Source organism: Bombina bombina, chromosome 5 (assembly GCF_027579735.1).
Source record: "Bombina bombina isolate aBomBom1 chromosome 5, aBomBom1.pri, whole genome shotgun sequence".
Classification (NCBI taxonomy): Eukaryota; Metazoa; Chordata; class Amphibia; order Anura; family Bombinatoridae; genus Bombina; species Bombina bombina.
In genome coordinates, this window is record NC_069503.1 from 673,777,259 (window position 1) to 673,791,238 (window position 13,980).

Here is a 13,980-nt window from a genome sequence, read left to right on the forward strand (position 1 = left end):
TTTTTTCACAAATTATTTTTCATAATTGAATTTCTGTATTTATTCATTTATTTATTTTTACAAAATGTTTTAGACAATACACACTATATATAATTTTTTTTTTGCTTCTTGCAGTATTGGTTTTACTTATCTTATCTACAAGAAGGCACAGAAAACAGCCCTACACAATCGATGAAGAAGACAACGTCCATGAAAATATTGTTAGATATGACGATGAAGGAGGAGGAGAGGAAGATACAGAAGCCTTTGATATTGCAGCTATGTGGAATCCAAGGGAAGCACATATTGGGAAGAGTAGACAAGACATGCAACCAGAAATTGAGAGCCTTTCACGCTATGTGCCTCAGACATGTATAATGAACAACAACGTACATAGCTACATGTTAGCTAAACTCTTTGAAGCTGATACGGATGTTTGTTCTCCTCCCTTTGATTCGCTCCAAACATATATGTTTGAAGGAGAGGGATCCGTAGCCCAATCTCTTAGTTCTTTACAGTCATTCAGCACAGACTCAGATCAGAGTTATGACTATCTTAATGACTGGGGTCCTCGGTTTAAAAAGCTTGCTGAGATGTACGGTGCCAAGGATGCTAATGGATCTTTGTGAAAAAGATTTAGAAAACTAAAGAAAGAAGTATCTTTTTTATGCAGGGCCTCAAGCCCCCAACCAAACTGGATCCATTTTCATTAGGCAATTTACTGAGGATACAACACATAAGAACAATTAAAGACAACATCCCTAGAAGTGGACAAAACATGAGTTTGCTCTGGATCAGCTTTATTTGCTCAAAAAAATTTAAGAACATGTGTAAGAATGTTATTGATAATGTTGATGATATGAAAAAGAAGACGCCATTTCCCAGTTCTAATGGACTATTAGTAGTTTTAAAAAAGGAAGTCCCAGATTAATATGGCATATATTTTTATACAACACTGACATATTTACATCTTTGTCAACAGCTTCTTTGAAACACAGACATTGGAATTATAGTTATCTAAAGGGAAATATGTGAGATAATAAATTATTTGTGCACCCCAAAAATATATCCCTTTGTAAATAAAATATTAATATAAATTTTAAATATTTTGTTGCCAATTTGAATCTATACAATGCAAGAAAGGGGACATACATTCCTATTCCCAGTATTATATTTATTAGTAAGCAATCTGCAATAATAAACTAACATCTCTCTCTTTTATTTTCATGTAAAACTTATCCAGCGACATCTCTCTGCAAAAAAATAATAAAAAAATAATAATATAGGCCATATGGTCTGTTAAAATCTGTGTCATTTCAATGTGCCAAAAGCAAATATTAGATGCTATATTTGAAAGCCAAATACCTAATTTAATGAAAGTACACTGTATTGTAGGTTAGAGGGCTATCCTACTCAGTCAGTTCAACCCAAGGATTGTTTACATAATTGTACGTTAAATAAACTAGCTGAAAAAATTGCAAAAGACAAAAAAGTTGTAAGAATATGTTTGTTTTGTACATTTGTCAATAATTTTGGTAATGAAATATTATGTACTGAATGTCCAGTACTTTAGCACTTCTTTAATAAAAATTTGAACCGATGTCTGATGTGTTCTGTAATGTTTCACTTTTTTAGATACCACAGCCAAACAAATGATTATATACATATGTGGAAACTAATAGTTGCTTTGTAAAATCAATGTTTTTGTTTCAAAATGTTAAGCAGAAAAGAAGCCATTATATTGTTGAACTAATTAATTTATTGCATACTTAGATCCCATAGAGTCCCACTATTCCAATATATCGGCGATTTAAGGACTAAGTAAACCATTAAAGAGTTTTATGATTTAAAAAGTATTAAAGAACTATTAAATACAGTAGAATAGTGTAATCATAAAATGCATAATAAAAAGACAATATAATAGCACTTAACTCTTAATTTTAAATGAGTAGTAGATTTTTTTTCTGACAAATTTCAAAATGTATTTAAGTTTGCTGGCTCTCTGTATCATGTGACAGCTATCAACCATTCACAGACCCATATATATATATATATATATATATATATATATATAAACTTCTCAAAAGGAAGAGGCACTCACAGGTCTTAATAAGCAAAAAGTACTTTTATTAGTTCATAGGTTCATAGGTTTTCCAATATCACAGTGTCAGGCGGTCTCACCGCTGACCGCCTGACACTGTGATATTGGAAAACAGTCTTGACAACGGTCCCTGCGAGGACCGAAACATTGACTGAACCTATGAACTAATAAAAGTACTTTTTGCTTAAGACCTGTGAGTGCCTCTTCCTTTTGAGAAGTTTCTACCTATTCACCATAGAGTGCACCCAGGCGCATACCACTAACAGTGAGTGCTTGGATCCCAAAAACTTGTGCATATATATATATATATATATATATATATATATATATATACTGTGATCTTTTGCACTTTTTTACTAGTATCTGGTGCATCAGGAAGTGTGCAAATCTAAAGACTACACAGTTTGACAATGGAAGTAAAGTGGGAAGTCACTTAAAATTGCAGGTTCTAGCTGGATTATGAAAGTTTAATTTTGACTTTAGTGTCCCTTTAATTAAATCAGGACCCAATAATTACTCCCAAGAAATATATTTACCAGGACCCTGAAATTTCCCCTTTACTGTAAAATGTGTATAAGTCCCCTGGTGAACCACAGTTAGGTTCCAACATGATACAACTTCTACTACAGCTGCTATATTCTTGGTCCCTGTAAGCCACTTTTCACGAGGATGTGCGTATTTGGGGACTATACAATGAGTATATTGTAGAACACGCTAATCCTACAAAAAATACCACTATATTTACAGAGCGTACAGTTTTAGAATAACTGTTCTGAACAAAACTGAGCCAGTACTTCCATTAATTTTTTTGGTTTTGTGATTTAAATAGAACATATCATTTTAAACAATTTTTCAATTTAGTTCTATTATCAATTTTGCTTCATTCTCTTGGTAGCTGAACACATTGGTAAGCCAATGAAAAGAGGCATATATGGGCAACCACCAATCAGCAGCTAGCTCCCAGCTCCTGAGTCTAACTAGCTTTTCAACAAAGGATATCTAGAGAACTAAGCATATTAGACAGTAGAAGTAAATTTGAGTTGTTTAGAATTGTATCTATCGGAATCATGAAATAGAATGTTTGTGTTTCATGTCCCTTTAAATGTTGCCATGTAAAGAGCATGGGGGATGCATACTCTTAAGGAAATAACAGTACTCCTTAAAGGGACAGTAAACACATTGAGATATTTATATAAAACATAATGAAACAAATTTGCAATATATTTTCATTATTTATGTTGCCCCTTTTCATGTAAGTTCTCTGAAAATAAAACAATGTCCAATTATCAAAACTTGAAATGCACACCGCTGACTTAACAACTGCAGAGCAATGTTCTTTATACTAACATTATGAAATTGGCTAGTCTTGTTGTCTGTGGACTAAAGCCTAGATTGACACCTCCAAACAAGGCAAATAGTGGGTTGAATTTGGCTATTAAAAATTAATTATAGTAAAAACAATGTTAATTTATTTAAAAAAAAGTTTAGACTTGGCTGGTGTGTTATGTTATAGCAACACAACAGAAATGTCAATAATTACAAACCGTTTACCGTCTCTTTAACCAGCCTGTGGGCACATGACGAGGCATCCTTGTCAAGCAGGGGAATGGCCGGTTAGAAGCTGTTTTTGAAGATCCCCCGCACTATAGGCTGGGGATCATTGATGGCCTAGTGGACACCACTCCCAAGCCATCAAAGGAAGTGTCCATCACAAATGTGTGGTGACTTCACAAAGGGGCAGGGCCTCTATAGCTGGTAAGGGAGATGGATAGGATGAGGTAGTTAAAAACCTTTAACCCAGCTACAGACGAGGAAGACCTCTCATTTGAAATAGAATTGCCTACTTTTTTAATGGTAGGGGTCTTGAAAAGTACCAAGTATACAAGGTTGTACTCTTAAGTATAGCTTTAGGGATATATATAATGAAAATGTGAACATGTTTTTAGAGTCACAAAACATTTTTTTTATAGTGGACAAGTCCCATTAAAAAAAAAAGTATGTTCATTTTGTCTCTATAGCCAGGTAGGTGATCATTGTGGTAACAGTGATCACCTGGCAAAAAATGCTTTTATTTCTACTCTAGAACAAGTGCCCTTCTAATTTTTATTACAACCCCCAAAAGCCTGAATGGACCCCTCATACAACTTTAAATGCCATTGATAACAATTTAGTAAGGTGATCACAGTAGCAACAGTGGTAACCTGGCTATTTCCAGTGTTATTTTCTAATATTATAACAAAAATATATATTTTTAGCATTTTGTGTTGCAGCCTTCTCATTCACAATAAAATATAAATATAATAATTGCATATTCTGAATCTTCTGCTGGTCCTGCGGAAAGAAATGATATATAATGTGTGTAAGTCTGTCAATGAAATATGACTAACGTGTTGAAATGTAAGTAGCAAAAAAGGATCAATATCATCTTAGCACAGGGGTGTGAAAAAGGCTTAGAAGCAAAGGGGTTAAATATTGGGCACTTTCTGGTGAAAAACAAATTTTGTTGTATACAGCATTAGTAGGCTCACAATGTTGTACAAATATGGACTTTAAGACAAAAGAGATGTCTTTCTGTATCAAGTTCTGTTAAGTGAGTTGGTCTTATTGTTGATTCTATGGATCATTGAACATCCTATGTTTTTTTTTTCTTAGATCAAAAATAAAACATTTTACTTGTGTGGAGCTTAAAGGGACACTGTACCCAAATTTTTTTCTTTCGTGATTCAGATAGAGCATGACATTTTAAGCAACTTTCTAATTTACCCCTATTATCAAATTTTCTTCATTCTCTTGGAATCTTTATTTGAAATGCAAGAAAGTAAGTTTAGATGCCGGCCCATGTTTGGTGATCAACCTGGATTGTTCTTGCTGATCGGTGGATAAACTCATCCACCAATAAAAAAGTGCTGTCCATAGTCTGAATTAAAAAAAAAGCTTAGATGTCTTCTTTTTAAAATAAAAATAGCAAGAGAACGAAGAAAAATTGATAATAGGAATAAATTAGAAAGTGGTTTAAAATTACATGCTCTATCTGAATCATGAAAGAAAATTTTTTGGGTTCAGCGTCCCTTTAATGTTACTCATCCCAATTGTTTTCTCTATAAAAGATGATCTTTTACTGCATAGGTGGCTTGTGTTAGTTCCTTTTTACTTTCAAAAGCACCATTGATTTTGTGGAATGAAGTACTAAAGGTGGCTGAAAGAAGTCTCTATAACCGTTAACATAGTGTTGCACTTTAAGTATGCATCATTAGGTAAGTAGAACAATTTCTTTTAGGATTGTTTTAATTTTTCAAATTAGACAAGTAGTTTTCTAGTCCATCCAAAAAATAAAGCCAGTAGGACAAGAATGGCCAATACCCATAATCAATAAAATCAAATGATTGTTGTGTCAGTCACTGTGATCTTGAGGACATGGCTGAGAACCATGGCTTTAGAATATCTCAGGCTGCTGGGCAAAGATTCCTACACTTCCATAATTTTAAGTGACATACTTAAAATGTTCAAAAAGCTATATTATATTACATTCATCCAAGCATTGTATCTATACACTGGTAATCACCACTGTAGTGTATAATGCATCTAACGTTTGAGATACCTTGTCCTAATTTTTTTTATATTTATTTTACTTTTTAATCTAATTATCTTATTACCAAGTTTTGCTTTTAATCACTTATCTCCTAGGTGTTTAGTTTACTCCATACTCCAAAAAATAAATGTAGATCTCAATTAGCATGAAATACATATTGTTTAGTAGGGACTTAGGTAGCCACACAATGTATAGTTAAATGGTAAAAAAAAATAATGTGTAAAAGAAAAGAGGATAGTGAAACATTTACAACAGGCTGAAAAATAAATCACGTCTGGTGTAATATCTCTTTAATACAAAAATAATAATAAAAAATATTAAAGCAAAGAAAGGAATTTTATACACGGTATAATTTAGGAATGTGAAACAAAAATTATAAACCTGTTCATCCACATTGACAAAGTTCTGTATACTCCCCCTTCTTTCTTCTATCTAATCTCTTTCCTTCTTCCTCTGCTCGCTCCTCCTTATCCCTTATTGCCCACCTCTCGTTTATTTATCTTCTCCTTCCCCCTGCTTTTATCACGGCTTCTCAGTTTTCTTACTTCACCTTTCTTTTTTTCCCCTTCCACCTATTTGATTACTTAATTGTGCCTAGCTTCTCCTCTTTTATCTTCCCTTTTCTCTTTCCCCCCTCCCCTTATCATTTTTCACTTTTTTTCCGCTCCTCTTCTTTCTCTTTTCTCCCCTCCTCTTTTTCCCCTCCTCCTCTGCTCTCTCATCCCCTCTTTATAATTGTTACTGTATCTTCACCCTGTTTCTGTCTACTCCCTACATCTCTCATGCACTTCATACCTTTTTTTTCTTCCTTCTTTTTCCATTTTCTCTCCTCCCTCCTTTCTATGTTATCCTTTTGCTCCCCAGGACTTTTCTCTCCTAAGTTGCTGCTGGGAATATTGAATTTTCACAATTCCTCATTATCATCATTTGTTAAAGTAACATAAATGCAGACCAACCAACTATCCCTATTTTTATTGTATGCTAACAAGATTTGGAAATTGATTTGTATGCTCTTATATATTAATTGTAGTATATATATTTTTAAAAGTATTTACAGTAAGCTTTGCAATGATTATGTATCTTTACTGTACTAGTGCGCCCCTACTCAGCAAGTTACTGTAAAGCTAGAGAGAAAGTAAAGTAAGAGAGGGGCACCAGTGAATCACTTCCTTTGTACTGAGCCTAAATTGTGGGGGTCTGGCAAGTGGAAAGGAGGCTGGTGTATAATAGACTAGACACCAATGTTTATGTAGAGCTTTATGGCTTAATATGTCACATCCCCCTCCTATATTCTCTTAGGCTCATATAATTTTGGATCAATCTATATGTACTCTATATGAAAACAACACAAACTGTTGATCACCAGAGCATAAGTTCTCACCCACAGACACTTGAGATGCTATATCACTTTTTGAAAGTACTTAATCTAATATAGCACCTTTATCTGTTGGTTCTTTTACTAGTTGTACAAGACATTCCCCTTGCAAAGATTGCAGAATATACTTACTTCTAGTTGATTTAGCAACTGGTACTTCCCAGTCTACATAATGCATATTTAAGTCCCCCACTACTATAACCTCGCCCTTTATTGCAATTCTGGCTATTTCATCAATTAATAGTTGATCTGATGCTTCTTCCTGTAATGGAGGCCTGTATACCGCCCCTAATATAAACACCTGTTTTCCTTCATTTTCTTTAGTTGCCCAAACACTTTCTCCATTGACATTGCCTTCTACAATTTCACGCCTAGATGACGAGTTTTGCGTTATGAGGGGTGTGGTGCTAACTTGGACATTATTCTCACCGCTCACTTACCTATAGCACTGGTATTACGGGTTTTTACAAACCCGGTGTTAACAGGCAAGAAGTGAGCATAGAGCAAAATTGAGCTCCACACTGTAAAGATCTCCTGTTATAGAATGCACAGAACTCATGAAGGCACCATTGTTCAACTTCAAGAACTTTTTATTAACTGAAGATAACACACCCATTTCACTGTTATGCCTCATGCTTGTCCCTAGTGTTAGAATATATGAACTGCAACAAATATAAACAGCAACAACTGGAACAAACCATTATGATATATTCATTACATCTCCCTTCTTAAAAATAAATAAAAAATAAAACAATATATATTAGATATAAAGGAATATACATTTAAAAAAAAAACAAGCACAAAAACAAACAAACAAACAAAGCACACAGTTATGTAGCGTCATAATCTTCCCAATACTTTGGCTTGATTCTCCGTCCATATCTTGAGAATCTACTGGGTGGCTCAACTTGTGCTGTTTCTGTTGTGCTAGGAAGAATAACATTGGAGCTGTGATCAGAGAGTTGTGCAGTTGGTGTTGCACTCACACACACTGCACTCCAATACCAGCGCTGCTTAAGTGAGTGGTGAGCTGGTTATACGTGCTTGTGCACGATTTCCCCATAGACATCAATGGGGACAGCCGGATGAGAAAAAGTCTAACACCTGCCAAAAAGCAGCGTAAAGCTCAGTAACGCAGCCCCATTGATTCCTATGGGGAAACACATTTTATGTTTACACCTAACACCCTAACATGAACCCCTAGTCTAAACACCCCTAATCTTACACTTATTAACCCCTAATCTGCCACCCCCGACATTGCCGACACCTACATTCTACCTATTAACCCCTAATCTGCCACTCCGGACATCGCCGCCACCTACATTATACTTATTAATCCCTAATCTCCCTAACCCAATGTTGCCGCAACCTACCTACATTTATTAACCCCAAATCTGCCGCCCCCAATGTCACTGCCACTATTCTAAATTTATTAACCCCTAAACCTAAGTCTAACCCTAATCCCCCCTAACTTAAATATAATTTAAATAAATCTAAATAAAATTACTATCATTAACTAAATGATTCCTATTTAAAACTAAATACTTACCTATAAAATAAACCCTAAGCTTAGGGTTAATTTTAATTTCACAGGCAAGTTTTTTATTTATTTTAACTAGGTAGAATAGTTACTAAATAGTTATTAACTATCTAATAACTACCTAGCTAAAATAAATACAAATTGACCTGTAAAATAAAACCTAACCTAAGTTACACTAACACCTAACACTACACTACAAGTGACGTGCAGTAATAGGAGGCAGGGGAGGCAGCACCTCCCCTGTCCAATCAGGGAAAAAAACAGATTTCAAATAATATTTATTAAAAATAAAAATAAGTATACTTTTTCTTATTCTTTTTTGGCCACACCCACCCCCGCACCAAGGGTACCACCCCCCGATGGTGATTTTACCCACATCATAATTATTTTATTTTACTGCGCTAGCGCAGCAGTCAAAATTATCATAGCATCCATTGTTGCGCAATTAGGAGGCAGTGAGCCGGTCTGCTGCCCTCCATTAATTGCGCAACATCGATCTAAAATACCAATCCTCTGCTCACTTAGAGCTGCGCCACCCACTGGTGACTCGCCGGGCCCTCGTAGTAGCTCCATTGGAGGCGGTTCTCAAAACCGCCTCCATGATGAGCTAGATCACTCAGCCAATCAGCATTCAGCACTGCGGGGAGGCATACCTGCTGATTGACAGAGTGACTGTGGGTCATGTGACATCGCGCCGGGCTGTTTAATTCAGGCGGGAAGAGTGGGAGACTGACCATAGGAGGTAGAGCTGCTGCAACTGCGTGCGTGCCCGTAATGCCCTCCCTGCCCTTCAGCTGAAAAAATTCAAAGGGCTCAGCTGATCAGCTCACTGCAGTGCTCAGTGAGTCAGGATTCAGCAGCTGCAATTGTGGAGTGTGGAGGAGGTCCTGGGACCTGGAGGTGGTGTGCGGTGCTTCTGCAGTGTGGTGGCGTGGAGGAGAGAAGACTCAGGAGGAGTAAGTACTAAAAAAAAACTTATCAGCATGGGCAATCTTGTTTTCAAGGCAGCTGAAGGGTTAATGACAATGCATCCCTGTCTAATCTCCCACTTGTGAGAGTGTTCCAACGTAAAAATCTGGCACCTCTGTTCTAACTGTGCAGTGTGCATGCTGCAAATGTGTCTCTGAACTGTGAAAATATTCTGAATTTCTGAAACAACTCTAGCAGCAGCACTGTTAAAATTGCTAAGTGTATTTTATCCCTGTTGGAAAAAATATGCATTGTGCAATTTTAACGGTGCTGCTGCTTTTATCAACTCCCCTTGTGACAGCTAGCACATCTGAGCACGTCTGAGCACCCCCAGCTTTATGTGAGTGAATGCTGACTTTGTGCAAAATGTTTAAAAGTGGTGGGGTGGGAGTAAGGGGGCAATTGACTTGCAGTAAGGGGGCAATTGACTCAATAGTAGGCAGCATATAGAGAGAGTGATCAGAGGAATACCCACAAGCAGAGAGTGAGACAGCAGGGCAGCCAGCATAGCTAAGAACTACAAACTGGAAACTCTGTGACTGGGTGTCACAGATAACCTATAGGAGGCGCTTACTATGCAAGTGGTATGGGTGGTCCTAGTGTTAAAATCATATATAAATTGTTAAAATCATATATAAACTAGGTTGGAAAATTAATATGATATGTAGATCAGACAATAAAAATAAAAATACAAATGTATATATGTAAAAATACACACGTTATACTGGAAGAAGTCCAATAAATGGTGCAAATAAAAAGTCCCAAATAAAGTCCGTCTGAACAAGGGAAAAATGAAGAAGGCAGCTCTCAGTCTTCACTTCACAAGTGATGTAATTTTCTTATATGGACAACTGTAAAAAACAGAAACAAAGGCGCCACATGTGTAGATCAATGGATACCAAGATGTAAATCTGGACATCTGTGTCTTGTCCAGATTTACATCTTGGTATCCATTGATCTACACATGTGGCGCCTTTGTTTCTGTTTTTTACAGTTGTCCATATAAGCATAGCTAAGAAGGATCATGCTGCATTCTGTTTCCTTGCATACTCAGTCAGAAACTTTTGTAAAACTTGGTGTCTCTAATATCCTTAATTGAAGAAAGAGTGCTGCTTTTCTACATGTGTAACTATAATCCCTCCTGCAGTTATGGTGCACATCGTTTTTTATTTTTTGTGGGAGGGGTTTACTTGTTGGGTCAGTGCATTATGTGTTGCTGTTTAAGCAGTGGCAGGTCTCCCTCTTCCTTGTATTGTAGCTTTTGACAGGAACAAGAGATCCCTATTTTCTGTGAATGTTGATTTAGCTCCATAGGTCAAGCACTACATTCCTCCTTCTTCTGGTTTAACCCTTTGGCTTCCAAATGACAGCTGAGGTACTAAAATTGTAATGAGCAAAGCCTGTTATGTATATATATATATATATATATATATATATATATATATATATATATATATATATAGTGTGGAGAGTGTGTGTATATACTGTGTGTGTATGTATATATATATATATATATATATATATATATATATATATATATATTAAAGTAAATGCAATAAAGATATAGGTATGCTGATGTCACTTTTTAACAGATTTTCTATTGTTAATGGGAAGGGGGTTAACTAAACCCAGATACATGTATTGTAGCTCTTTAATAGTTATGGTACTGTTAAATAAACTGTGTGTCAGAGTGAGAGAGTCTGTGTGTGTCTGCGTTTGTGTGTAAAAGTGAGTGAGATTAAGAGAGTTTGTGTGAGTCTGAGAGTGTGTGTGTAAAAGGGAGCGAAATTAAGTCTGTGTGAGAGTCTCTGTGTGTAAAAGAGAATGAGAGAGTTTGTGTCTGAAATTGTGTGTGTGTGTGTGTAAAAGGTAGTGTGAAAGAGAGTCTATGCATGTCTGAGAGTCTGTGTGTAAAAGGGAGTGATATTAAGAGAGCGTGTGTCTGAGAGTGTGTGTGTAAAAAGGAGTGAGAGAGAGCGTCTGTGTGTGTGTTTGTGTGTAAATAGAGTGAGAGAAACTGTGTCTGAGTGTGTAAAAGAGAGTGAGTTTGTGTGTGTAATAGGGAGTAAGAGTGAGATAGTCTGTGTATAAAAAGAAGCGAGAGTGAGAGAGTTTGTGTGTGTCTGAAATTGTGTAAAAGGCTGAGAGTGAGTGTGTGTGTCTGTGTGTAAAAGGGAGTGACAGTCTGTGTGTGTGTGAAAGTGTGTGTGTGTGTGTGTGTGTGTAAAAGGGAGCATGTGAGATATGTATGTGTGTATATATAACTTTGGGTTGGGACTGGGGTGGTCCATACAGTGGGCAGGAGATACAGGGGTGGGGAAAAAAGGGTCTGGGCTGGGGGCCCTGCAAGTTTGTTTTGCCCAGGGCCCCACAAATTCTAAGGGTGGCCCTGCTGGGTAACAGCTGCCTTGCACATCTTTGTGCACATTTGTAATCTCTTTATCTCTCCCCTCTCTTTCTCTCTCTCCCCTTTCTCTCTCTCTCTCCCCTTCTATCTTCCCCTCCACCACCTCCCTCTCTTCCTCCCTCCCTTCCCCATCTCTCTCTCTCCCCTCCCTCTCCATCTCTCCCTCCTTCCCATCCCTCCCTCCTTCTCTTTCTCTCCCCCTCCTTCCCATCCCTCCCTCCCTCTCTTTCTCTCCCCCTCCCTCTCCTTCTCTCCCCTTCCTCTTCTCTTCCCTCCTCTCTCTCTCTATCTCACCCCCCCTCTCTCTCTCTCTCTCGCCCCTTCTCTCTCTCCCCTTTCTGTCTCTCTCTCCCCCTCTATCTTCCCCCCTCTCTCTCTCTCTCTCGCCCCTTCTCTCTCTCCCCTCTCTTTCTTTCTCTCTCCCCTCTCTTTCTCTCTCTCCCCTTTCTGTCTCTCTCTCCCCCTCTATCTTCCCCTCCTTCTCTCCCACTTTCTCTCCCCCTCCCTCTCTCTCTCCTTCCTTCTCACCACTCCCTCTCTTTGTCTCTCTACCCTCCCACCCTCTCCCTCCCTCTCTTTCTCCCCTCTCCCTCTCTTTTTCCCCTCACTCTCTCGTGTTTTGTAAAGAATGATAATAATCATTGTGCAACCTGCTAATTTAATCATAAATTTAAGCTAGCTCTATTGGGATCATATATGTGCTTATCGGGTGTATCATATCCATTGCCTCACCAACCTCTGACCTCACCGCACGTTACTGACTACAATTAAATAAATTACCTAAATGAAATACAATTAAATAAATTAAATACAATTAGCTAAATTACAAAAAAAACAAAGACTAAATTACATAAAATAAAAAAAATGACAAGATATTTAAACTAATTACACCTAATCTAAGAGCCCTATTAAAATAGAAAAGCCCCCCCCCCCAAATTAAAAAAAACCTAGCCTAAACTAAATTATCAATAGCCCTTCAAAGGGCCTTTTGCGGGGCATTGCCCCAAAGAAATCAGCTCTTTTACCTGAAAAAAAATACAAACAACCCCCCCAACAGTAAAACCCACCATCCACACAACCAACCCCACAAATAAAACCCTAACTAAAATAACCTAAGCTCCCCATTGCCTTGAAAAGGGCATTTGGATGGGCATTGCCCTTAAAGGGCATTTAGCTCTATTGCTGCCCAAAGCCCTAACCTAAAAATAAAACCCACCCAATACACTCTTAAAAAATCCTAACACTACCAAGAGAAGTCTTCATCCAAGCAGCAAGATGTCCTCAACGAAGCCGGCAGAAGTGGACCTCCAGACAGGCAGAAGTCTTCATCCAGACGGCCTCTTCTATCTTCATCCTTCCGACGCGGAGAGACTCTATCTTCAAGACATCCGGCGCGGAGCATACTCTTCAATTGACGTCTTCTTGGTGAATGAAGGTACCTTTAAATGATGTCATCCAAGATGGCGTCCCTTAGATTCCGATTGTCTGATAGAATTCTATCAGCCAATTGGAAATAAGGTTGAAAAAATCCTATTGGCTTAGATTTTTTTAGTTAGGGTTTTATTTGGGGGGTTGGTTGTGTGGGTGGTGGGTTTTACTGTTGGGAGGGTTGTTTGTATTTCTTTTTCAGGTAAAAGAGCTGATTTCTTTGGGGCAATGCCCCTCAAAAGGCCCTTGTAAGGGCTATTGATAGTTTAGTTTAGGCTAGGGTTTTTTATTTTATTTTGGGGGGCTTTTTTATTTTGATAGGGCTCTTAGATTAGGTGTAATTAGTTTAAATATCTTGTAATTTGTTTTTTATTTTCTGTAATTTAGTGTTTTTTTTTGTAATTTAGCTAATTGTATTTAATTTATTTAATTGTATTTAATTTAGGTAAGTTATTTAATTGTAGTGTAGTGTTAGGTGTTAGTGTAACTTAGGTTAGGTTTCATTTTACAGGTCAATTTGTATTTATTTTAGCTAGGTAGTTATTAAATAGTTAATAACTATTTAGTAACTATTCTACCTAGTTAAAAAAAA

General features: G+C 37.1%; 1 protein-coding gene and 1 long non-coding RNA gene across 2 annotated transcripts in view; one reads left to right on the plus strand and one right to left on the minus strand.

Moving 5' to 3' along the window:
* CDH20 (cadherin 20) overlaps positions 1-1,579 on the plus strand; it is a 195,359-nt gene extending 193,780 nt beyond the window's left edge. The window contains exon 12 of the mRNA XM_053714618.1: positions 115-1,579. Within this exon, the coding sequence (XP_053570593.1) occupies positions 115-608 (494 nt within the window). The 3' untranslated portion in view covers positions 609-1,579. The remainder of the gene's footprint in view (positions 1-114) is intronic.
* LOC128660678 (uncharacterized) overlaps positions 1-13,980 on the minus strand; it is a 331,547-nt gene that overhangs the window by 199,560 nt on the left and 118,007 nt on the right. The window lies entirely within an intron of this gene.